Source organism: Nyctereutes procyonoides, unplaced genomic scaffold (assembly GCF_905146905.1).
Source record: "Nyctereutes procyonoides isolate TBG_1078 unplaced genomic scaffold, NYPRO_anot_genome, whole genome shotgun sequence".
NCBI classification, from domain to species: domain Eukaryota; kingdom Metazoa; phylum Chordata; class Mammalia; order Carnivora; family Canidae; genus Nyctereutes; species Nyctereutes procyonoides.
Window position 1 is genome coordinate 21,888,861 of NW_026575036.1, and position 27,110 is coordinate 21,915,970.

Consider the following 27,110-nt stretch of genomic DNA (forward strand, 5'->3'; position numbering starts at 1 on the left):
TCTGTCATTTTCTTCATTTGGTAAAATATCCACTATGTCTTAGACACTGTTTTAGGTGCTAAGGATGTCACAGTGAATAAAAACAAGGCCCTTCCCCTCCTTGAGCTTGTATTTCAGTGGAGGAGCCAAACAATATGCATAAATATGTAACTCCTAAATGCTTTGAATTAAAAGGAAGGATTAAGGTGAGAGGGATAGGGCATACAATCAGATTTGGATGTCTGGGAAGACTTCTTAAAGATGACACTTCAGCAAAGATCTGAGTTAAGTGGAGGAAGACATGTAGACACTGGATTAGTAATCCAGTGTGGGAACAGTACATTCAGTGCTCCTGAGGCAGCAACATGCTTGGTCTAATTTCATTAGCAAACGGCTAATGAACTGGAGCCCAATGACTAAGGTGGAGAAAGCCATGGGCCAAGTCATGCAGAAGCTAACGGGCAACGAACAGCAAGAACCAGATTTTATTCTGTAGATGTTACCTTTATTGGTAACTACTCTATAGCAGCACACAGTGTGAAAGAAGTTTGTTGACTGGATAGAAAAAGAAAAAAAAAATTATATCATAAGGCAAACTGTAACCAGTCATGGTATCACATGACTCATTTATGAAACTATGGAATTACTGCATCCACCTATTTTATCAAAATCTCTGTATATAAAACCCCAGAACCAGTACTTTGTAAAACAAAACCTCTTATCCTTATAATGTATGGCTGTGTATGCAAAGGATATGTACCCAACTACAGTATGTGTCTCAGGCTCATTATAGTTCTAAGTAGAAAGGTCTTAAAGAACTTTGAACTCTATTTACAAGTTTCTAAAATCAGCCCTTTTAGGGACAACTTTCCATCTTTTGTAATTTAACTCTAATAAAAAGATCAGTTTGGTAGTGAATTGTACACGGAGTGCATTAAATAACTGTTGGATGGGTGGCAAGTATCTTAAGAGTTCAGCAACAAGTATGTTGGTCACTATTGTTCAGGGGTGCTTTTATCACAGTAGTAACTGTGTAACTCATTTCATTTTCATTATTGCTGCAGCAGTAGAAAGTTCTAATCTAAATTAAGCACTCTGTTGACACAACATGCGTAGGATGCAAAATATTTGAAATCCTTGATTTAGATAGGTGAATTAACAAATACATAGATCAATGGGATTTCTAACCTACTACCAGACATTGCACTATGCAGAATTATCCAAACATTTAAAAAAAAAAACCCTATGCTAGAAAACAACTTAGTACACAATTTAAAGAGAAAAAAATTTATTGCAATATAAAATGCACTTTTATAAAATGTCCATAGAAGGCATGTAATTCTTCACTGCTATATAAATTTACTGGGAATACTTTAATCACCTTCTATTGTTATGATGATGTCACCTAAAACATCCTGTAAACAATGAGTTATACTCTATAACAAATGCATCACTGATTTTCAGCAATCTTGGTTTAATAATAATTAGTTTAAGACTATATAATCACATCTATATTCTGGAATGTCCATTTTCTTTCATGTAGTGTAGTAGAATTTAGACTATAATTGCACACGAATGGTACAGAAAAACATTCACTACCAAATTAATTTTATACCTTTATGACAGGTTTTACATTCTTTCTGATTGAAAATACAGCTTCAGCTATGGTCTGCAATGCAGCTCTAGGATTCTCAATGCAGTAGTGTGTGTGTGTGTGTGTGTGTGTGTGTGTGCGCGCGCGCGCGCCGCGCGTGTGTCTATGTGGGCACCCATGAAACAACCTAAAGTGTATCTTTAGTAAACAAGTGCAACATTACTGCCAATCACTTTGCATGTTTAAATAGTATAGTCTGATTATTTGTAAACAAACAAACTCCACACAAATACCCTTAAGTCTAGAAAAAAAATCCTGTCAACCCATAATTATTCTAATAGGCTTTACTTGAACACACATTGAATTTTTGAAAGGTGCATATAGTACCTTAGATAATAAGGTATAAAATGTGTTTCATATTTTATACTATGAAATGTGCATTTCTAATGTTTTATGCAGCATAAAGTTTAGATCAAGAAATTCTAAATCCTGGATCCCCACAGTTCATTTAGAAAACTCCTCAAAGTTATGGCTCTTGCAGCAGGTTTATCAGATTTAACATGACGAAGTGTCCTAACTCCTTCCCTATTTCAAGTATCCAAAAAAAAAAAAAAAAAAAAAAAAAAAAAAAAAAAAAGGCTCAAAATTTCTATGGGTTGTACTGAAAATGCAAACCTTTAAAACAGTTAAATGTGCTCTGAAATAAGATATAAATTGAAACAAGATTCCTTAGTGTTTAATTTGTGTTAGGCTGATTAAGTACTAGGACTTTCAATTTTATGAAATCTGACTATTTGCTCAAAAGTAATAAAGAACATAATAATCTGCCTATTAATATATGGTTCTGGAGAAAAATCAATCTTGATGTTTAAGACTTTTTCAACATTATTGACTTTAGTTTTTTTTTTTAATATTAATTTAATATTCAATCTGAACATAAATATTTGGCCTCAAACTACTTATAATGGAATGACTTACTTTTGAAAATGAAACTTTTTTAAAGCACTAGAAAGAGAATTTACTAAAGCTGTTTAAATGTCTTTCAACGTCATCAGAAATCCTGCAGTATAGAAAATATATGGTACCTTTAAGGTTTCAGAATGAACTGATCTTCTGAAATTTTAATGCCATTTAAAAAACCAAAAAAGTCAAATAGAAAAGACTGCTGCAATAAAGCACGGTTTCTAAAAGTTGCAGACATGATCCCACAGTCTGAGAGCACTGCTTCTCAGAGTCAGCAACGTTTTACCTTTACCTAGGCACACTAGGTTCTCAGCTGAGAAAATAATCTAACCTGGTCCTTAACATATTCATTTAGTGGTATGAATACTTTAAGGTCTTTCTCCCTTCAAGAAAAAACTTGATGTCTCACTAAAAAGTAGTAAGGAGTGTATCTTATTTTGAAACATTAGACTTTCTGGAACTGGCCCAACTGTATAAAATTTTAAGAAGTGTGTGAAAGTATGGAATCACTATTACTCTGTGAAAAGAGTGTGACAAAATTAAACATCACTATGTTGAACGCTTTTCTACCTGTAACTCAAAAATAGAAATCATGAGTCTTCTACAACCTTAATTTTAAAAACACACAGAAGTGAAAAGTGCTATTTTTCAAAAAGTACAATTTTTCCCCTACTATGTATCAACATGGAATGATTTCAGTTCTCCTGTACTAAAAGCTGGATTTTTAAAAAACTAGTATTGTAATGCCTAATACAATGACTTTAATCAGCAGCGGCTTCACTTTCAGCTGGACCCCTTATAAGTCTTCGAATTCCTCTTTTTCCTGCAGGACCTTTTGGTTTTGCAAAACTCTGCTTATGTGCATGCTGCTTTGGGTGTACTTCTTCATAAAGAAAGTCTGCTGTCAACTCATCCCCATTGTCTATCTCAATCTGTAAGAGATGGAATTGGTAAAGCGTGATACTATACGAAAAAGACAACATTCAAAACCTAGTGCAAGCATGGTGCCAGTTTTCAGGTGTAATAAATATGTAACACCTATTCTAGCAGGAGAGTATCAAGGACCATATGTAAATAGTTTCACTTTCACATTTTTTGGGGAGGGAAACCCCTCCCTGGGGTTGTGAGTTACCTGAACACATAATCAGCAATAATCATTTTCTATTTGGTTCCTCTTTCTTCTTCTACCTAATATATAAGAAGCCACCACTATATTCTCAAGTTGCTCTGCTTTGGTACACTATACATATCCAAGAAACATTACTCATTAGCGCCTTTGTTACTTGAGTCACTTGAAATTACTCTAGAACAGGGCCAAATTTAACCCAAATTAAGAAGTGCTTTACATTTTTACAAGGCTATAAACATAAAATAATAAAACAAACAAGAGTATGTAACAAAGACCATATGTAGCCTGGTGAAACAGAGTATTTACTATCTGGTCTTATAGTAGAAAAAGTCAGCCAGTCTCTGCTATACCTTCAGATCTTAAAAAGCATAAAGAGAAAAAAAAAAAAAAGGCATAAAGGATTAGTACCCAATACACTGGCAGTTTGTAGGGATGTGTGTTTTAATGGGTTGAAGGGTTCAAGAATAAACCACATCTTTACCCATGCCTCATTTGCATTTAAGAAAATAAATTTAATTAAATTGGTAGCTTAGCTCCCCAAATGCAAATGTTTATGCCCGTTCCCTCCTTATTCAACAACTAGATTCTCAACCATCCCATGGTTCAGTTACAAATGGAGATTCTAGTTCCTTATTAATAGCAAGTGTTGAGACAAGCATAGGTATGTAGATCTAGCAGCACTGTCCAGAATTTTCTGCAATATGGAAATGTTCTCTAAATTCTGCACTTTCCAATACAGTAGCCACTAGCCACTTGTAGCTACAAACACTTGAAATATGGCTAGTGTGATTAAGAAACTGAATTTAAATTTTATTTAATTTTAATTTATATTTAAATTTAAATAGCCACATGTAGCTTAATGGCTGCATATTAGCACACATCTATAAGGAGCCTGGAGCAATGATAGATCTTCCCCAGGCACTTAGAGTAAAGGAGACCCTGAAGATTTATGATGAGAACAAGAAAAAAAATACTTTCATTAATAAATCATGATACATCATGAACTACATGAAAAATACAATAAAGATCTAACAAATACTGAAATTTAAAAATAAATAGGTAATTTTACCTTTCTAATGACATCCATTTGTAGTTGTCTTTCTACAATTTCTAGCAGAGGACTCTTGCAGCTAGAATATAACATCCGTTCTCTTATACTGCATGTGTATCCAGGCATTGAATAAATAAAAACTGTAAATCAAAATAATAAATACAATTAGCATTACAACAATTAAAACAAATACTAAACTTCACAGAATTATAGCTAAGTCTTCTGGGCAAGAGTGAGAATACAGTATTAAAATACCAAAAAGCCAACTGAAAGTAACATGTTAAAGCAATATATTATATACCTATGGACTCCAAATAGTCTCCTTCATGGGAATGTTTATACAGGAAGAAATGGTAACGTGCTGAATCCTTGGGAATCCTCTTTGGCAAATCTTTTAGTTCTGTATTTGTTGTGTTGGCCAAAATTATAATTTCATTTTTTATATCTATTTCCTGTCAATAAGAAATAGCTTCATTAAAACAGATACACAGCAATTTAAAAATTGTAACAAAAAAAAACTAGCAGAGGGACGCCTGGGTGGCTCAGCGGTTTAGCACCCGCCTTCAGCCCAGGGCGTGATCCCGGGGTCCTGGGATCAGGTCCCATGTCGGACTCCCTGCATGGAGCCTGCTTCTCCCTCTACCTGTGTCTCTGCCTCTCTCTGTCTCTCTCATGAATGAGTAAATAAAATATTTAAAAAAACAAAACAAAACAAAACAGAACAAAAAAACCTAGCAGACAAGGGGAAACTTATACAGGTTTGACTTTTCACAGTGAACATATATTGTCTTGTAGTTTTAAGAAAATGAATTTAAAAAAATCAGAAAACAAAACAATTTTAAATCCATTAAAAATAAACCTTATATGAACCATGAGACACCAGAAAGAACTGCCATTTCAATAATTATCATGTCTCTTACCAATTGCACATAGTTGAGCTGTCTGTTACTTAATTTTTCCAAAGCCTGAAAAGCTTCTCGAGAAATAGGAAATGCTACTCCTTGTAGTGTTTGATGCTTAGTGTCCACACCCACGTCAGTTTGTACCTAAGAATGACAAATTAATTTATTGAAGTTTTAGCACTTAGCAGTGTCATACAGCAAAGATAAGAAACCCAATCTCTATCAAGTGTCATTCCACCCTCGCCCATTTTAATATGACTAACACTTAAAATACTATAAACTTAAAATGTAAGTAATTTCTCACATTTGTTCACGTTCTGCTAGCATTCTGTCAACATGCAGAGTGCATGACACATCTTTATGAAATGCTGGGAGTGAACATTTGAGTGAGTATGCAGTGTTAGTGGGGCTTTGGGGGGAGGTTGTTTATGTTTGGTTTGGCACATTTGCAATGAACTATATAAGTTCAAGTTTCAAGTATCCTCAGATTACAAGTTTTAATTACAAAATTTTATTTGATAAAATTTATGAACATGTGGTATATTATGTGATATGTATCAAACTTTACTTTGTTCTGTTAGACATAAAATGCAACACAAACACCATGCATTGAATTGAAAGGAGTACGAACAGTATACAAAGACACAACACAGCTCAACAAATTATATACTACTGCAGAAGTTCCAAACTCAGGGCTTACATTACTAAGAACATGGGTGAGCAAATACTAGAAAAGAGTACTTCAAGAAAGCTTTCAATGCACATGTTTTAAGACTTTTACAGGGTCTCATTTGCAGTGTTGCAACAGAAAGTCAAATAGAAATTTTACTTTTAGAAAAACGAATGGAGATTCTACAGCATAAATGATACTGGATAATGAAAACATCATAGAACATATGCAAATGCATACCCCAATACGATCCTCTGGGCTCTGATTGCAAGGAATAAAACAAACTATCAAACTTGTAAAAAAAAAAATCACATAAAAATCTTCACTCAAATAACTTGAGTTAAAATAATATAAAGATAGATCCTTGCTATCAGGTTAATATGAAATAATATTCAATCACTTTCCAGACTGAATCCTATTAGTCACTCAGACTAATGAATACTGTTTCCTGCTACCTGTTCTTTCCTATAACATCCCAGTAGAAACACAGTAGTTATTTTAACTTGTAATTAGAACAGCTGCAGTGAACACATTAGAAATATAAGCTATAATATGGATGAAAGTTATTGACTCTGAGTTAAACAAATACTCAAAAAAAAACCATCTCCCATATATATATATATATATGCATCCAAGTAGTGTTCATAGAAGTTAATTTATAGAGCTTCTAGAATTACTAAATACAGCATTTACCTTTTATCCTCTTTAGTCACCAAACAAAATAATGTAATAAAATAGAACGTAACAAAACAAACCTACTTTGGCAACCTCATTAGACATGATTCTTTGCACTAAATGGGTAACACACATTTTCCCATTTATTTTAGTATTCAAAGTACAAAGTTAAAAAAAAGGTGTGCTGTCAACAGGAAGATATACTATTCTGTAACAAAGATTACAAATACAGGAGAAAACTACTTATGAAATTGGTATGAATTTTAATATTTATTTTAAATTTTTTTCCTGAACAGTCTTGTCTCTAAACTATACAGAATAAATGTAAGCTACCTAACTTACCTCTACATCTAATTAAAAATATTTTTTCACTTAAAACCTTGCAAGAGTATCAAAACTGTAATTTACCTCATTAATTTTAATCTGTCGTAATTCTTCCTCAGCTGCAGTCAGTGGGGCAGGAGAAGATTGTGATAGCAAGTATTTTTTATATCCATTTAATGATACATCTTCCTGTAAACACAGAAATGGACTGTCATTAGTTATCCTCTGGAAGTAAAACCTCCATGAAGTTACTTTAAGAAAAACATTATTAATATTTTGATTGAAAAATATTACTATTTATTTTTCAAAAGCCCTGTATTGTACAGGTTTCAAAAAACTTTAAGGGGGAATATTTACACTTCATCTCCTAAGTTTTCCAATTACTAAATCTTTTGTATGAGTGTGATGGTGGTGATGCCAGTCACATTATGAACTTGATCATGTTCAAGTTTATAGGACAATTATAATTAACCTGGGGAAGTCTGCCCCATAACTATTCAATAATGAACACATTCAGATTCTGAATTCTCTATTATATAATTCTCTATTATATAATTTCTCTAGCTATTCATAGAAAATGACTGTAGTTCTTATTTAAAAGAATAAAATATTCTGAAGAGGTAGACTTTTTCATCAGAATTTTGTGATTTAGAAGACTGAGAATAGAAAGAGTTGAGAAACCAGACCATCTCACAATTACTGGTGAATAAGCAAAATATCCCCATCCAGTCTTGTGGTCTATCCACTAGGTAATTTTACTGTTGAAGAAACATTTCAGTTTTCTTAATTTTGTGTATATATGTATAAATATGTCTTTACCACATTCATTTTATAACAAAGTAAGTTCTTAATCACAATTTAACTAATTAAATGTATTAATTAATCAACTATCCCAATAAATTACACGCCTCAATGTTCCTGGCTTAAATAATATGCATAGTTACTGCTTCTACAACATGGGTATAAATGTCCAAAATATCTTAAAATTACTCTTTCAAGTGGTCTCTCATTTTACTGAGCCTGTTTCCCTTCCCTTAAAGTGAAACGGTTGAACTAATAAATAAGGCGTAGAACTAGACGATCTCTAAGGTATAGGATAGTTTCTGAAGACTAACAAAGGAGATTCCAACATATTTTAAAAAGGTAAATACACAGGACGCCTGGGTGGCTCAGTGGTTGAGCGTCTGCCTTCGGCTTAGGGCATGATCCTGGGGTCCCTGAATTGAGTTCCACATCAGGATTCCCACGGGGAGCCTGCTTTTCCTCTGCCTATGTCTCTGCCTCTCTCATGAATAAATAAAAATTTTAAAATCTTAAAAAAAAAAAAAAGGTAAATACGTGTTTTAGTTAACTTGCTTATCATATGAAATATAATACATAATAACATTTTCTCTTCTGCTTAGAGATTCATTAGTCTGATTTCATATCAATTACTGATTACCTAGGAGTTCTTATATTGGTTTAATTGCAACATGTGGAATCCACATAAAAATATACATTTTGTACCTTTACTGTTCCAAAGACTTCATCTTTAATGTGGCCACCTCCAAATTCCTTTTTCAGAGTTGCTCTTGTTGCTGCATACAACATTTTTTGACGAACCTAGTTAAGTTGTAATAAAGTTTACTTAGCAGTTTATAGATGAAAACTATCACTGCAAAAAAAGTACTTTCTGAATATATTAAAATCTTCAAGCACATAAACATAAACTGTGATAAAGCTGAAGTGTATGGGCTATAATATGCTGAAATACAGGTGCACAAATAGCCATCATAACGCTTCATCTACTGGGGTAGATTTCACTTTATAATATGTCATGTTTCACAAAAAGCGAGAAACTAAATTTTAAAAAATTACTCATTTTTCAAAGTATTCAATGAATTCAATGTTTAAAAAAAAAAAAAACTACCTAAAATACTACTTTAAAATACGAAGAAGAAAACATCACTTGAAATGAAGTAACCTGGATACTGACATTTTACTCCAAGCAAATCTAGATCAGTTGTTACTCAGCTGTTTCAGACTCAAATGTTCATGGCATACCTATGGCATATACGATTCTATGAGGAATACAAAGATGAAAACAACTACAATATCAACTATTATTAAAGAGTCTAACAGAACTATTAAAAACTACTAAAGGTAACTGCCAACCAACAGGAATAGCTTTATAATACTGCACCGTCAAATCCAGTAGTCTGAATCAGTCTACTAACCAACTTTCCTAAAAGAAATATTGTGTGTTTGCCTACCATTTGAATGGTAGCTATTAATATTTAATGTAATTTTTGATTAGCTCTCAGAATTATTCAAAGTATTACTCTGAGCACAGTCATTTATATATAATTGCCAAAGATTTTTCAATTTAAAATAAAATAATTCTGTTGATTTCAAGGTCAAGACTTCTGAATCTAAGTACATTACTCCCAAATACCAATATAAGGATTTTCTTCATGATCATTCCCTTTCATGGGAAATAACTATTGCTTCTCAACTTTCTCTTGGCCTAGGAATATTTCAGAAAAAAAGATCGCTAGCATTTAACATTAAGCAGAACAAATTACAAAAAAATTACTTACATGAGAATGATCTGGAGACCAGGCAATAAATATCCATTCATATCCCTGGGCATTCTGAGAATCTAACCTGAATAATATATAGCACGGTTGTTTGTCCTCCAGTAGGGGTAAAACAAAGGAATCATAATCTTTATCCCAGGAATCTGAAGGCTGACTATATGATCCAATCACAAGTTTCTCTATGAAGAAGAATTTTTTAAGACACATGAATTGTTTTAAATACCAAATGGTAAGGAAGAAGAAAAGAATTAATAACACAGTCATCTATTATCATTCATATCAAGATGTTAAAAAAGAAAAGACTGCAACACAAAAAATAATTATGGTATAAAGCATTAAAAACAGATATGGGAGCACCTGGGTGGCTAGTTGGTAAGCATCTGCCTTCCACTCAGGTCATGATCCCAGGTTCCTGGGATTGAGGCCCATGTCGGGCTCCCTGCTCAGCAAGGAGTTTGCTTCTCCCTCTCCCTCTGCCCTGCTTTCTCTCTCTCTCAAATAAAATCTTTAAGAAAACAGATATGAAGATTTTGTAACATGGTAAAATGTTATATTTAAAAATGACAAGAAAGGAACATATGATACAATTTTATTCATATTTAAAAGCAAATAGTTGAGCTGGATGGTTGAAGAATGGCTGATTATAGCCTATTTTCCAAAATGTTTATGCTCTAAGTTATCAACAAAATATGTACTAAATAGGGCAGCCCCGGTGGCGCAGCGGTTTGGTGCCGCCTGTGGCCCAGGGTGTGATCCTGGAGATCCAGGATCGAGTCCCATGTCGGGCTCCCTGCGTGGAGCCTGCTTCTCCCTCTGCCTGTGTCTCTGCCCCTCTCTCTGTCGCTCATAAAAAAATAAATAAAATCTTAAAAACAAAGTACTAAATAAGTATTATGGTTCAAAGACAGAATTTCTGAAACACTGAACTGTACAATAAGAAATATTAAATAAAACTAGGTTAAGTTTTTATTTGGTCATATGTTGGTATTTTTTAAAAGATTTTATTTATTTATTCATGAGAGACAGAGAGAGTGAGAGGGAGGGAGGGAGGGGCAGAGGGAGAAGCAGGCTCCACGCAGGGAGCTTGATATGGGACTTGATCCTGAGTCTCCAGGATCAGGTCCTGGGCTGAAGGCGGTGCTAAACTGCTGAGCCACCCGGGCTGCCCTTATTTGGCCATAGTGCTACAAATGAAAAATTTTGTCCAGAAGCTTATGTTGGTGCAGCCATTTGGCAGAATCAAGTTAAATTGTGAATGTTCTCTGCATAGAGAATTTTGCACGTATATACAGAAGTGTTCACCGCACCACTCTAGGAGAAGAGTGACAGCTGCAAGTAGCCTAAGTGTTCATCAATAAGAGAATGATCACATAATTTGTAGCAAAGTTGTATGATGAATTCACATTTAAAAATAATTGTGGGGCAGCCCCAGTGGCTCAGCGGTTTAGCACCGCCTTCAGCCCAGGGCCTGATCCTGGAGACCCGGGTTCGAGTCCCGTGTCAGGCTCCCTGCATGGAGCCTGCTTCTCCCTCTGCCTGTGTCTCTGCCTCTCTCTCTCTCTCTCCTATGTCTCTGCCTCTCTCTCTCATGAATAAAATCTTTTTTTTTAATTTTTATTTATTTATGATAGTCACACACACACACACACACACACACACACACACACACACACACAGAGAGGCAGAGACACAGGCAGAGGGAGAAGCAGGCTCCATGCACCGGGAGCCCGACGTGGGATTCGATCCCGGGTCTCCAGGATCGCGCCCTGGGCCAAAGGCAGATGCCAAACCGCTGCGCCACCCAGGGATCCCCGAATAAATAAAATCTTTAAAAAAAAAAGTCAAAAAAAATTTTTTTAAATCTTAAAAAAATAAAAATAATTGGTGAGCTCTCTGTCAAAAAATAATGTTTACAGAAAAAAGGATGCAGGATAAGATGTCAGTTTACATGAACTTAAAAACTCAGAACAGCACTGTAAGTTATATGAACTTAACTCAAAAAGCACTATGTTATCTACGGATACATATAAAAACACACTGCAGAAATATAAAAAGTCCTAATATAGTTGCCACAGGAAGAGGAGTCAGGAAGCGAAACTGTTTAAAAGGGATACCCGGGTACGCCTGGGTGGCTCAGCGGTGTCTGCCTTCCGCCCAGGGCGTGATCCTGGTCCCGGGATCGAGTCCCGATCAGGCTCCCTGCATGGAGCCTGCTTCCCCTTCTGCCTCTGTCTCTGCCTCTCTCATGAATAAATAAAATAAAATCCTTAAAAAAAAGAAAATTAAAGGGGATGCCCTTATATCACAAAAATGTGAAGTTTAAAAAGAGCTAAAGCAAAAAAAAATTTTAAATAAAAATAAAAAGAGCTAAAGCAAATATGATAAAACATTAGCAGTTAATTAAAGAGGAGATGGAAGTATTTATTTATTATTTGTAATTTCCTTACTTAAAAAATTTTTCTCAGAACAAAAAGTTCAGAAAATGAATTAGGAGAGTGTCATTTTCCTCTATACTGATCTAGTTAGACAAACTTCCATTTTATTCACTTAACTAGTCAGAAGTGATGGCATTTAAAATTTAGCTCAATATTCCTAAAATATGCTGCTTTACAGTGTATGTTTATTCCTATCAAGAGTGGTTTTATATACACACACACACACACACACACATAACTGCATATTTTTCAACCTACACTAGTATTTTTAATATATAAGTGGAAAATGGAAAGTAAATGAAATTTACTTCCAGTTTGTAAAAGAACAAGTTATTTTTCCAAAACGAAATATTTCCAGCTATTTAAGAAATTAGGCCAATGGAGTATTTTAAGATTTTCATTTGTGAGAATATTAATTTTCCAAATTCAAATACAGCCAAATTAAAAGATTCTCCCACCCAATCAATTTCCCCGCTAATAGAATTATTCTGAACAGATCAATTTATAGTTTGTTACACTCTTAGGACTTTGTCCCAAAACAAGAAAGGGGGAATCATTTCTCCAGTACAGACTGCAATCCAGTGAAGAAAATGGGAATTTGAAATCTTTGTTTCTACTTCAAAACTAACTTTGCTAAGTAACAATTCTCAAGTAATTGTTGGGCTGGGAATCACCTGCCTACTGATTTCCATTCCAGAGATGGAAGCACTGACATTAGAAATGGGTTCTGATACAGAAAATGAAACACAAAAAAGTACAAAATGTCACACCAAAAAGGTATCTTTCCGTTTCACTGAGAGTCAACTGCAGAATTCAGAGGGCAGGCAGCGGCCAAAGGGACATGAACAAATGTACAAGATCCAAGTTGCCTACAGGCAAGCTTTAAACTTGCTTTGCATTAATAGTTCCAATCACTGACAATGGATTAGAAATATAAAAATATAATACTCAAATATATATATATATATATATATATATATATATATATATAATACTCAATAATCTAAGGACAAACAATATTTAAAAATGTATAACTAACCATTTTCAATAGATATTTTTAGAAGTCTGTATTTTCCATTTCTTGCTCTGGCAAAGATATCCTTAACATCTTCACTTGCTGTGGAAAAAGGTAAAGACAAGTAAACCCATTTTTTATACTTATGTGTTACTACTTCCAAATGCTATGAGAGGAAATGAATTATAATACAAAGAAAAAAATCTTGATCATGTAGCATCCCCATATCAGTAATTTAAACTATAGAACTTAAAGGTTTAACACGGTGGATACTGTATACAGCTGAGAAATATTAATATAGCTTAAAAGTATATTAACTCTAATCTGTTTTAGCTAGAGAATTCCAAAGCAGAAATAACACTGGGAGTGAAAATATTAAAGTTACTCAAATCCAATAGGGGTGAAAAAAACACCTGTATTGCTTTTGACTGAAAACCTTTCATTCTCTTCTAGCCCAATTTCAGGGTTATAATAAAGATTCAATAATTCATTTTTATATTTTCACATTAAAAACAGTAAATATCTGATATCCCATCCTGATTACGCAAAAAGTCAATAAAGTGCCTTCCAGCTTGCACTTCTGGTAGTATTTCCCTAACTCGTATCTCTCAAAAAGCTAGAGTTAAGTTTACTAAAGCAAATATATATTTAATAATCCTCGTGTTCCTAATAGAGCTTCAATTTCATTCTGGTTTCATTCTTGAGTTGTAGGAGAGCAAAAACAACCATGTAGGTAGTGATTGCTACCAGGCTCAAACACGAAAGTCAGTAACTACATATTTAAATGTCAAGCCAACTCAAAACAAAACAGGTGCTTTTAGGTCTGAGAGTATTTTGCTTCTGTTTGTGTGTGCAGGGAGAGGTGTGGGGCGGCCAGAGGCTCCCACGAACAAAACACAAGTAAATGTTCATCTGGTGAAAAAAAATTAGTTGCTTGTTTTTTTTTTTTGCTTGTGTTTTTTTGTGTGTATGTGCAGCAAAACACATTTTGCTTGTGTTTGTGTGTGCAGGGACGGGTGTGGGGCGGCCAGAGACTCCTACGAACAAAACACAAGTAAATGTTCATCTGGGGGAAAAAAATTAGTTGCTTGTGTGTTTTTTGTGCCTTTTTTTTTTTTGGCTTGTGTTTTTTTTGTGTGTGTGTGTGTGTGCAGCAAAACACATTTTGCTTGTGTTTGTGTGTGCAGGGAGAGGTGTGGGGCGGCCAGAGGCTCCCACGAACAAAACACAAGTAAATGTTCATCTGGTGAAAAAAAATTAGTTGCTTGTTTTTTTTTTTTTTTTTTGCTTGTGTTTTTTGTGTGTGTGTGTGCAGCAAAACACATTTTGCTTGTGTTTGTGTGTGCAGGGACGGGTGTGGGGCGGCCAGAGACTCCTACGAACAAAACACAAGTAAATGTTCATCTGGGGGGAAAAATTAGTTGCTTGTGTGTTTTTTATGCTCCCCCCCTTTTTTTTGCTTGTTTTTTTGTGTGTGTGTGTGTGTGCAGCAAAACACATTTTGCTTGTGTTTGTGTGTGCAGGGAGAGGTGTGGGGCGGCCAGAGGCTCCCACGAACAAAACACAAGTAAATGTTCATCTGGTGAAAAAAAATTAGTTGCTTGTGTGTTTTTTGTGTTTTTTTTTTTTTGCTTGTGTTTTTTTTTTTTGTGTGTGTATGTGCAGCAAAACACATTTTGCTTGTGTTTGTGTGTGCAGGGACAGGTGTGGGGCGGCCAGAGACTCCTACGAACAAAAACACAAGTAAATGTTCATCTGGGGGGAAAAAATTAGTTGCTTGTGTGTTTTTTGTGCCTTTTTTTTTTTTTGGCTTGTGTTTTTTTTTTGTGTGTGTGTGTGCAGCAAAACACATTTTGCTTATGTTTGTGTGTGCAGGGAGAGGTGTGGGGCGGCCAGAGACTCCTACGAACAAAAAACACAAGTAAATGTTCATCTGGGGAAGAAAAGAAGAAGAAGAAAAAAAAAAAATGAGTCGCCTATTAAGAGGAAGAGCGTGGGTTCGTATTACTAGCACTTGTTAGGTCCTGGCGAGGGACCCCGGGGATACATGATTTGGTTGCGATGAGGGTGCGCGCCTCCAGACTGCCCACTGTCAGTCCAGGAAAATAATGGAGGTGCCGATGCACAGCTGCACGCCCCAGGTGCCCTCACGGGGTGACTGGATACAGCCCCGCAGATCAGCCTCTTCAGGTCCCGGGGGAGCGAGCGCCCAAGAAAGGGCCGAGCGTCCCATCCCGCACTCGGGACTTCTCCTCGGAACACAGACTCAGGTTTCCATTTTGGAAGAAAACGCGGAAGAGTCTGGGCAGCGCCTTTAACCGGGGACGAGAAAGATTCCGGTGTCTCTCGCTTTACAATCAAAATCCTGCAACGGGGCAGCCCGGGAGGCTCGGCGGGTCGGCGCCGCCTTCAGCCCGGGGCCTGACGACCCTGGAGACCCGGGATCGAGTCCCGCGTCCGGCTCCCTGCGAGGAGCCTGCTCCTCCCTCTGCCTGGGTCTCTGCCGCGCTCTCTCTCTCTCTCTCTCTCTGTGTCTCATGAATAAGTAAATAAAATCTTTAAAAGAAAAAAATTCTTGCAACCATCTCCTCTGCACAGTGAAAGGAGGGCCGGCCCGTCTGTCTAGAGGAGCCCGGCCCGGCCGCCTCCGCTGCTTCAGGTCTCCCCCGCGGACCGACCCGCGGAAAGTTGGGCTGCGGGCAGGGGCGGTGGCAGGCACGCCCCCTCCGCCCAGGCCTCCTCGGAAACCAGCTGCCTCCCCGCTTCTGCGAATTTCCCGTCGGCCGGGAACGTGGCGGCGGCCGGGCCGGGAGCGCCGCAGGCAGGCCCCGAGCGCCGCGGGACCGGGCCGCCCCCGAGACCGGCTCCCTCCCCCCCCGGGGCTCTGCTCCAGCCCTGCTCGTCTCGCAGCCCGCCCGGGGCCCTCCCGGGAGCCCCTGCCCCCGCGGGCCGCTCGGGGCGCCGTTACCTTGGATGCCGGTCTGATGGGACATGGCGGCGACCGCGGGCTCCCGGCTCCGGCGCTAAGTGCTGAGAGCGGCCCCGGCCGGCGCCTCCAGGAAGTGGTGGCTCCGCCGCCGGCCGCCGCGCGTCATCGGGCTGCGACCCGCGCGGCCGCCCCGCCCCGCCCCTCCCCGCCCAGCAAGGCTGACCGCGTGGTCGCGCTCCCCTGACGTCGGCAAGCCGCGCCCCGCCTCCCCGCCGGTCGCGCTCGGCAGCCCGCAGGTCTGTACGCGCGCTCTCCTGCGCCCGGGGGCCCGGCCGGGACACCTGCTCCTCCCGCCGCTCCGCTGCAGAGCCGGCGGGATGGCTTTGCCCTCCGCGGTCTGCCCTCCCCCGACGACCCCGACGACCCCGACGACGACCCCGTCGCCCCCGCCTTTCGCTAAGATGCTCAAAAGTGCAGATGACCTTTTTACTGAACGTGCATTTTCAGTTTTAAAAAGAAGTGCACTCAGGAGCTTCCTTGGTTCACTCTTCCCGTAACCTATACGACCTGAAAGGTCACTGCCTGCCCCGTTTTTTAAAAAGAATTTTATTTATTCATGACAGAGAGAGAGAGAGAGAGAGAGAGAGAAAAGCAGAAACACAAGCAGAGGGAGCAGCAGGCTCCGTGCAGGGAGCCCGACGTGGGACTCGATCCCGGGGGCCCAGGGTCACGCCCTGGGCTGAAGGCAGGTGCTCCACCGCTGAGCCACCCAGGTGCCCCCCTCCCCATTTTTTTTTTTAAATGGCAATTAATGTCTAGGTGGTCTCCCAGCAAAATTTGCCACACTTTTAAATTAACCTCAGACTGTTAATTTTTCTTTTTCTTTTTCTTTTTTTCCCCCCAGTTGGGTACATTTCGAGACCCAAGTTTTCCTTTCTCTCCGTTCCGCAAAGACACAGCCATTAGAAGTGAGATTAGCTGACTTGAATAAACTCCTTTGTGGTCGGTTTTACCATCCACGAGCAAACGAGGATTGTTGCTCTGCTTTAGGACTGGGCTTTTAATCATCCCGATTATTCAGGATTCGTTTGGATAAATTTGTAAGACAGCAGCAGACAGTATTAAACATTCTTTTCAATTCTCTGCTGTCCAAAACACGTGTTTTCCTTCTCGAGGGTAATTTTATTTTATTTTATTTATTTTATTTTAAGATTTATTTATTTATTCATGATAGAGAGAGAGAGAGGCAGAGATACAGGCAGAGGGAGAAGTCGAAGGTAATTTTAATACTTTCGCACTGCTTTTTAACAGCTCCGAGGTTATAGCTCCCTTAGAAAACTGGGTCTTTTGTTTTTATGGCCTCGAACTGGCGAATATACAAAATTACAATGGGCTTATCAACAAATACTTTCTCCAGCCAATAAGTGCAAGTTAGCAGAGTCACTCTTCAAGTACAATGTGTTTTTAGTCATTAACTATCAAGCTTGCAGTTTTTTTTTCATTAACTATCAGGCTTGCATTTTTTTTTTTCATTAACTACCAGGCTTGCATTTTTTTTTTCATTAACTATCAGGCTTGCAATTTTTTTTTTTTTTTCTCTGCCAGGACCACAGCAAACGAGGTTGCTATGTTCTGTTTCTTGTTATCTGGACTCTGTTTCTCAAACAGACCTTCATACTGTAGAATAAGCGAAATTTAGTCTGAGTTTTGTAACTTGTTTGGATTTAAGAAGTGTGGGGGAGAGTTTCATTCTAACCAAATTCTTCCTGACTCAACAGTTCTTTCTGATTTTCCAGTTTTGATTGCTTTGTTGAGCAGAGAGAAAATTGCAGAGTTCCTCTTCAACTTTTTGACCGATTCATATCCTGGTGACTAGGGAAAATTGCCTAAGGAAGTTGGCGTCGCTCAAAAGTACTGATAAGGGAAAATAATTATCCCATGCTTATGCTTAGAAAAAAACATGGTATGATCAGCTCCAAAGAATAGGAAAGTCCAGTTAAGTGGGGTAGGACCACTCTGGAATGCACCAGAAAAATGCTTATCTTCTGGCAGTAGAGGAGTCTCACTTGAAAGCTGCAAGGGCCTTGGGTGCCTGGTTTTCAAAACAGCAAAGTTCCTCTGAGCAAAACACGGGAATTGAGAAGGGAAAATATTTGCTAAGCTATAAAAATCATGGCCAAAATGATCATTTTTACTGCCCATCAGTGTTTCTACATGGAGTTAAATAATTTCCTCTATTTTACTATTTTTATGTATATGCAAAGAAAATGGATTTTCTTTAATGCTTTCATAGGATGTTTTATGAAAATATTTCTGGTCCATATTGACTATACACTTAAATTTCACTAATTTATTATGTATGATGTTTATTTCAGATTAGGTTAAAGTTTGGCATTGTACTAGCTTTGGAGAAATACATACAGTGCTACTGCTGTATATATTTTACCTGCGTAAGCAAACAGATTGTAGTAGAAATCCTGTTCCTTTGGTTAATCCTTCTTGCTTACATCTTAGATTTGAGCCCAGTCATGACTTCCTGCCTTAACTTTAAAAAAAAAAAATTCTGATCAAATACATAGAACATAAAACTTACCTTCTTCACTATTTTTAAATGTGAAGTTCAGTAGCGGTAAATACGTTCACCCTATTTCACAACCAACCTCCAGAACTCTTCTTATTTTACAAAATTGAAACCCTGTGTCCATTAAACAACTCCCCTTCCAACACAGCCCCCAGGCTCTGGCAAAGAACATCCCACTTTCTGTCTTTATGATTTTGACTACTCTAGTACCACATGTAAGGAGAATCTGCTTTTTTTTTTTTTTTCTTTTTGTGACTGGCTTATTTTGCTTAGCATGATGTTCTCAAGATCTATCCATGTTGTAGCATGTGCAATTTCCTTCCTTTTTACAGCTGGATAATATTTCATTGTATGTATACATCCCGTATTTTGTTCATCCATTCATCTGTCAGTGGGCATCTGCGTTGCTTCTACCTTTTTGGCTATAGTGAATGATACTGCTTTGAACATAGGTGTGCAGATATCTATTTGAGTCCCTACTTTCACTTCTTTTGGGCATAAAAGAGAAGTAGAAGTACTAGATTATGTGGTCATTCTATTTTAGTATTTTTGAGGAAACTCAATACTATTTTCCCTAACAGTTGCACCATTTCACATTCCCCCCAGTAGTACACAGGGGTTCCAGCTTCTCCACCTCCTTGCCAACAATTGTTACTTTCCGTTTTGGCTTGTTTGTTACAGAGGTCATCTTAATGGATGTGAGGTAGTATTCACTGTGGATTTGACTTACATTTCCATGATTAGTGATATTGAGCATCTTTTCATGTATTCGTTGGCCATTTGTCTTTGGAGAGATGTCTATCTAGTCAAGCTCTTTGCCCATTTTAAAATTAGGTTGCTTTTGAGTTGTAGGAGGACTTTATATGTTCTAGATATTGACCCCTTATCAGATATATGATTTGCAGACATTTTCTCCCATTCTGTAGGCTTCTTCTTCATTCTATTGATTGTGTCCTTTCATGCGCAGTTTAAATTTTTTTAAAAAATTTTAATAAAATAATAAATAAATAAATAATAAAAAATAAAAAAATTTTATTTATTTATTCATGAGAGACACAGAGAGGCAGAGACATAGGCGGAGGGAAAATTAGGCTCCTCGCAGGGAGCCTGATGAGAGACTCGAACCCAGACCCTGGGATCATGCCCTGAGCCACCCAGGCATCCCCAGAAGTTTTAAATTTTGATGTAGTCTAATATGTCTTTTAATTTTTTTTCTTGTTTTTCCATTTAACTTTAGGATATCTTTGCTAATCTTCTGAACATCTTCTAGCTTTTTTCCCTAAACTTTTACTAAATGTCTTATAAATACCATCTACACTTTCTATATACACTTTCTTACGTCTCACTCCTTAAATCCATCATTAACAAAGTGTGCTGAGATGCCCCAGCCACAGTGACAGTGCCACAGTACTATAAATTTTTTAGGGAAACACAATAGTGCTTGATATCAAAATATTAGCCTGAATAATTTGGATTTTCAGTAGTTGCTGTGATAAAAGGCAACTACAGGTTGAAAATCAATGAGGAACAGGAAATGACAGTGGCTACTGTCAATCTAATTCCAGAGGGTAGGAAGTTGTGTAATGTGTAATAGATGCATGCATCCCATTAGTAAGTAATTGTGATTATTTAAAACTAAAATCAGGGGTGTCTGGGTGGCTTAGCTGGTTAAGCGTCAACCTTTGGCTCAGGTCATGACCCTAGGGGCTTGAGATTGAGCCCCACGTAGGGCTCCCTGCTCAGGGGGGACTCTCTGCCTTTTCCTGTGCCCTTCCCCTTTACTCATGCTCTCTCTCTCTAATAAATAAATAAATAAAATCTTAAAAAAGCAAACCTAAAAACAAATATTTCTTCTTTTAATTTTTGTGTATTACTTTTTCAAACAGCTACTTAGTTGCTAGTACATAAATATTAAGTTGTTTGGAATCGACTCCTTAATAAACTGCTCAGTATTTCTTTTGACCTAGGAATACTGCAAAAAAATTTAGTGAGATACAGAAGTCCCCGTGAACTGGTAAAGTTTGGGAACCTCTGTCTTATAACCTTTGCATGTGGCTTTACTCACATTGTTTTATTGAAACCATTTTCTTGAATATGACCAGAGTCGTCCTTCTTAATAGCAAAGTCAATTCTATTTATTCTCAGATGTTTTACTAGTTTCCTATGGCTGCCGTAACAAATTAGCACAAACTGGATAACTTTCAAACAACAGAAATGTATTCTTTCACGGTTCTGGAGCCCAGAATCCAAAACCAGGGTGTCAGTACAGCTGCCATTCCTCTTGAGGCTTTAGAGGAGTATCTTTCCTTATCTCTTCTAGCTTCTGGTAGCTGTTGGAACTCCTTGATTTATGACCATATCACTTCAATCTCTGCCTCTTTGGTCATATTGCTTGATCTCTTCATTTCCAAATTAGGTAACATCCACAGGTTCCAGAATTAAGATGTGGGCACATCTCTTTGAGGGAGTGTTACCATTCAACTCACCACAGATGTCTGAAGCTTCTGATCCTCTTGATCATTGCTTCTCTTTCTTTGATGCTGCACTACACTGATTTTCCTCTTAACTTGGCTGGGCCACGGTGCCTAGTGTTTTATTATCAAACACTGTGGATGTTATTGTGAGAGTGTTTGGGGGATGAGATTAACATTTAAATTGGTAGACTTTGAGTAAAGCAGATGGGCCTCATCCAATTAGCTGAAGGTCTTATTAGAACAAAGACTGATTTCCTCGGAACCAGAAATTCTCCAAACAGACTGCCTTTGGACCCGAACTACAACTTCCCTGAGTCACCAGTCTGCCAGTTTACCCCATCAGATTATGGACTCACCACATTTCCACAATTGCCCAAGCTAATTTCTTAAAATCAGCCTCTCTCTCTCTCTCTCTCTCTCTCTCTCTCTCTCTCTCTCTCTCTTTCTCTCTCCACACACATTCCATCCATCGGTTCTGTTTCTCTGGAGAATCCTGACTAATGCCCTTTAACTCCTTTCTGTGTCTTCTTTACCTCCCTTTGTTAACATATGTAAAAAAATAAATTCTTTATGTCTTTAACAAACTAACCCTCCTCTAGACGTCAGTGTCTCTCTATCATTTAAAAGCTGGCCCTTCTAACGGCCTCCAGACCTGGGAGGACTTGCTTATATTAACCACATTTCTGGTGTCAGATGTAGAAGTAACAAAGATGATGATTAAATGCTTTATTTTAGAACCGTGAGGCTCAACTCTTTTATAGTCAATCCATACTCGGTAAATCACTCTTTCCAATTACTTAGCAGAATTCAATGAAGCATTAAACAGAGTAGGCAACTAATGATCAATAAAATAAATTATTTCATGTACCCAGTTCCCTCACTTATGCCTATTTCAAATCTTCCCTTTCTTTCTTTCTTTCTTTCTTTCTTTCTTTCTTTCTCTCTCTCTCTCTTTCTTTCTTTCTTCTTTCTTTCTCTTTCTTTTTTCTTTCTCCTTCCTTCTTTCTTTTTCTTTCTCTTTTTTTCTAATTCTTACAGATTCAACTGATTTTGCTTCTGAAATCAAAACCCTCCTTTAGATTTCCTTCTTTGTGTCTTGTTGCTCTACTCTTCTTGCCTTACCTTGTATTATTTTCTCTTTTGGCACCACTTTGACAAATCCATACTCAGCTGTCCAGTTCATTTCTTGAAATCCTTTTCTAACTGGTTAGTCCCCTGCATCCTGACTGTCAAAGCCTCCCCACTGCATACAGAATATGGTCCAAGTGATGTGGAGAACAAAAGCATAAGAAAAATAAATTAAACTTCCTTACAACTTACAGCCCATTGACAAGTCCTTGAGACAGGTGGAGTCACATTCCTCAAGGAGCTTAGCTACCTCAATGTTAATGTTTTGCTAGAGGCAAAAGGCAACCTTAGCTTGACATCAGCCCCACCCCTACAACCCTGTAAAAAATCCCTTTGGAAACTTCTTATATCTCTATCCTCCCAAAATTTACATTAGCAATCATCCTCCAAGCATATGGTCCACCGCTGTACATCTGAAGGGTTTCATGACTATCTTACAAAATAGTGGTAAATGACCTTTTCCTAATAACAGCTAGCTCCAAAGTCCTGGGAACCTTGCTTCCAAATTTCTTAGAGACTTACTACCTCCCAACTTTAAAGTATGTAATCAGCCACTTCTTACAACCCCAGTGCAGCTCTTTCTGCCCACAAGTCCTGTCCCCTTGCCTTAAAAAAACCACCCTTCTTGCACTGAAGATATCTCAAGAATTCTTCCTTGACTCTTTGTTCCTGAACCCCCACATTACACGTCATGAACTCCTCAGCTTGGCACCCAACACTCTCTGAAATGTCTTCCCCAGTTATGCTCCAGGCTTCAGTCAAACTGACATAATCATTCCTAAAACTGACACTAATACTGTCTTTATCATTATGTTTTCCTAATCTGGAAGACAAATCCTCCCTCTCCTAGCTATACCCCCAGATCTTTTACTGCTATCTCTGGCTTTCAATATTGAAGCCATCCTTTGGAGCCACAACAACTTTCATGAAGCCTTTTCTCAAACTCAAATATATATGAAGCCTTATTTCTTCCAATGCCTTTACCATTTTGTATGTCTATTTTAGCGCTCCTCTTATTCTTTCTTGTGGTCACAAATGTACATAAACTTATCCTAGTCTGTGTAGTCCTTGATACCAGGGACTTTTTCTTGCTGCTTTTTGTATCTCACATGCATTTAGTACTCATTCATTCATTTGTTCATTCATTCAGCATATTAAGTGCTCTGAAAACACTTCTGGAATTTAAAAAGGCTTGATGATTTTCGTTTTGCACATAGAAATCGATGTTGCTAAGTCACTCATCCTTTGCAAAACTAGGAAATAAGAGTGCGGAACAATTTTCCAAGAATGGTTTTTTATCAAGTTGTATGATTCTTTGGTCATTAAAATGATTATATATTCACTCAGTAAAACTGCTGTTGGGGAACACTTCCAATTTGTTTATGCAATTAAACTCAATTTCTTTTGAAAAATCTGCATTGTAAGATTTTAAAGACTTAATTTTTATGGTAATTATGTTTTTAGAAGTGACTGCTCAGATAGTTATTAAAATTGCATCCATGGGATCCCTGGGTGGCGCAGCGGTTTGGCGCCTGCCTTTGGCCCAGGGCACGATTCTGGAGACCCCGGATCGAATCCCACGTCGGGCTCCCGGTGTATGGAGCCTGCTTCTCCCTCTGCCTATGTCTCTGCCTCTTTCTCTCTCTCTCTCTCCCTCTCTCTCTCTCTCTCTCTCTCTCTCTCTGTGACTATCATAAAATAAATAAAAATTAAAAAAAATTAAAAAAAAATAAAATAAAATAAAATTGCATCCTCCATCCCTTACCTCTTTCTTTAAAATTAGCTGATTTAACAGTGGCAACCTACTGTTGGCCCTATCAACTTAGGTATACTTATTTCCAGTTATTTATAGTGAATCCTCTGCTCCAGCCATGAATATTTTCCCACTTTCCCTCATCTATTAAGTCTCCAGTTATTAAATATTTGTCAGAGCTGTCATAATAATATAATTTGTATGATAGTTTATAGTTTTCAACAAATATATATAGACTTATTTGAGCACAAACACAATCCCATCTAAAAGGCTGAATGAAATATTATCAGGTTTTATTTTTTACCTCCCGAAGATCTGGAAATTGAGGCATAGAGAGGGGAAATCAGTAGGTTTCAAGGCTAGGACAAGTGTTTGTAGGTGACAGAAACCATCTTAAGACAATGTACACAAATAATAGGATTTATTAGAAAGGTACAGGAGAAACTCATGGCCTGGCTTCTTCATCTGTGCTTCCCTCTTTCTTTTTCCCTCTCCGAATCTTTCTACTTGTACAGTCAAATGGCAGAATGTGGCCGCCCTACACTTCCCAAGTTGACAGTCACATTTCTAGCCACATGCAGAGATTAGATGTTTGTAAGTTCAAATTCCAAATTCCATATGATTTACCCTGCTGCTTCACGTGTCAAATCATCCTTCATGGAACTGGCTGGTTTACCCAGTACACACTGCCCCATGAATGAAAGTCAGTTATCACTGAGGGGGTGGTGGGGACGGATCTTGGGTTTGGAAAACAGGCTTAGAATTCCTACTTTTTACAATTTGATGGAACTGGTCCTTAGAACCTAAGTTGTAAATCACAAATTCTAACATATACAGAGGCAGTTAAATAACATAAATGAATGAAGCTGACAAATGGAGACTGTGGTACCCAGAAAGAGAACAGGATCCATCTAAAGGAGCTGTTGCTACTCAACTCTAGGTTATAGATACTCCTTGGGAATTTGGGCTCAGGCTAAATCTTCTGATTTTCTTTTTCTTTTTTTTTAATCTTCTGATTTTCAAATGAACTCAGAATTGGGATTTTATCTAAAATCTCTATATATATTGATGAAAGTGAATCATTTCATTTTATTTTGTGAGATAATTATAAAGAGCTATACTATTTGCTTTAGGCTTTTTGCTTTTGCTTTAGGCAAAGAGCTATGCTATTTGCTTTAGGCCTTCCTACAGAAGAAACAAACCCTATTATAGGAGAGAAAGCCACATAGAAGCTATGTGACCACGAACTAAATTTGTTAACCTTTCTGAGTCTGAATTTTCTCTTACGCCAATACCTACCAGTTTCTCATGGTTGTCATGGAAATCAAGTGAGATACAATTTTATAAAGTTTTAACATGTGTTAGGTACTTAATGTACTGTAGGATAGTTAGAATTAGCCGTAGTACACTAGCAGTGTTAGTATTAGTACACTACTGCTAGTTAGAATTAAATCCCAAACAGTACAGTGTGTCCAAAATACTGTCATTAAAAACAGAACAAATAAAGTTAGATTGAATTTCCTAACATCAGTAGTAATGATCTTGGCTTCTTATATAAGCTCATAAAACCACAATGTCACTGTTAATGTCTATATCTTATTTAACATGTTCTTAGAGTTATAAAGCATCAAATATGAAAAAGAACTCTTGGTCTTAAAAAGTAAATATAGAGCATTAAGTAATTTAATATGAATGTAACTGTAATCCCCAGCAATCTGTAATAAACACCTGGCAAGGTTTCTAAAATTTTTAACACAATAGAATGTGTCACAGAAGATTCTTTCATTCCAGTCAGGCTCTGTGGTGTTTGAATGAGTCACCGAGGAAAGAGAACAAAGAGTTTGGGTTAAAGATCAGTTCAAGCAAATAATATCTCTTTATTACTCTCTCCTGAGTGAAATCTGGGCTGAGGTAATCTTAATAAGTGATGTGCACTTTGTAATGATAGGAACCGGGAACACTTTGGTTCAAAACAGTTGTTGATAATGATAAAGATGCATACTGGAATAAAAGTGCAGGAAAGCACAAAGCAACTGGCTTTTTTAATGTACTATTTATAATAGGATTTTTCACCCTGGTTTTAAGAAGTGTCCTAGCAACAGAATCTTAAACCTCATTGTTATGATCTCTAAGGTCTTCATGTGGGTAGGATGGTCTAAATGGCTAATGGGAATATTTGCAAACCACTTGGAAAACAGAGTATCTTCTCTCTTTTCATTGTTTCTCTGTCTTTTCTAGTGACGCTAATTAACACCTAAAATGCTCCTCTAACGTTTAAAAGGCATGTACAGAAAAGCCTCCCTAATAGTGCGTCTACAATGGGGTCCAACCTTCTCTGTCTTGTAAGTATTTTTGTAGACACAACAGAGGCAACTCTAGTGTTTCTACATGAGAGGAATTTAGGCCTGGAATCTACAGTCTGGTTGGAAAGCAGTGTGAAGGGGACTATGAAGCTGAGCATACATATTGCAGGGGGGTTTGTGCTTATGTTTGTGTGTGTGTGTGTGTGTGTGTGTGTGTGAAATAAATTTGAGAAAACCATCCATATCAAATAATTTGGCCAGGGTGGGGGTGGGTGCAGCCAGAGCTAAGGGAGATTAAGGAAAAGTTAAAATCCCTTCACCCTCATCCTAAACTACTCTTTGGAGATACCTGGAAACTGTAGCCACATGGTTGGGATCCAAAATAGATTAATCTTTTACTAAATGCTGAAAAAGACTTTATATTACAGCTTTGATGTATGTATTCTGGGTTTTTTTTTGTTGTTGTTGTTGTTTTTATATTTGAGTTTATTCATTTAACTTTTAAAACAGTACTATAGTTGAATATTAAAACAAAAACAATAGCAAGTAGGCTGCTATGATCATAGTCCTTCCCTCATTCACTATTGCGTATAAAATGCCGGCAGCAGTATTATTCACTGGCCCCA

The 27,110-nt window shown here is 37.5% G+C and overlaps 1 protein-coding gene across 1 annotated transcript; it reads right to left on the bottom strand.

Annotated features, from left to right (window-relative positions):
• Positions 1-1,250: 1,250 nt before the first annotated feature.
• TWF1 (twinfilin actin binding protein 1) lies at positions 1,251-16,390 on the bottom strand. Its single transcript, XM_055318907.1, has 9 exons — positions 16,285-16,390; positions 13,341-13,418; positions 9,867-10,045; positions 8,794-8,889; positions 7,372-7,476; positions 5,637-5,762; positions 5,018-5,168; positions 4,735-4,856; positions 1,251-3,468 (listed from the first exon to the last, which is right to left on the bottom strand). The coding sequence occupies exons 1-9, from the start codon at positions 16,307-16,309 to the stop codon at positions 3,298-3,300; spliced, it is 1,053 nt and encodes a 350-aa protein (XP_055174882.1). The 5' UTR covers positions 16,310-16,390; the 3' UTR covers positions 1,251-3,297.
• Positions 16,391-27,110: the final 10,720 nt, after the last annotated feature.

Excerpts from the sequence above, each read along its gene's own strand:
- TWF1 (XM_055318907.1), bottom strand. The coding sequence starts at position 16,309 with ATGTCCCATCAGACCGGCATCCAAG. Across the intron at positions 13,419-16,284 it reads CCATCAGACCGGCATCCAAG|CAAGTGAAGATGTTAAGGAT; the intron begins GTAACGGCGCCC and ends CTTTTTCCACAG. Across the intron at positions 5,763-7,371 it reads GACAGATTAAAATTAATGAG|GTACAAACTGACGTGGGTGT; the intron begins GTAAATTACAGT and ends TGTCATTCTTAG.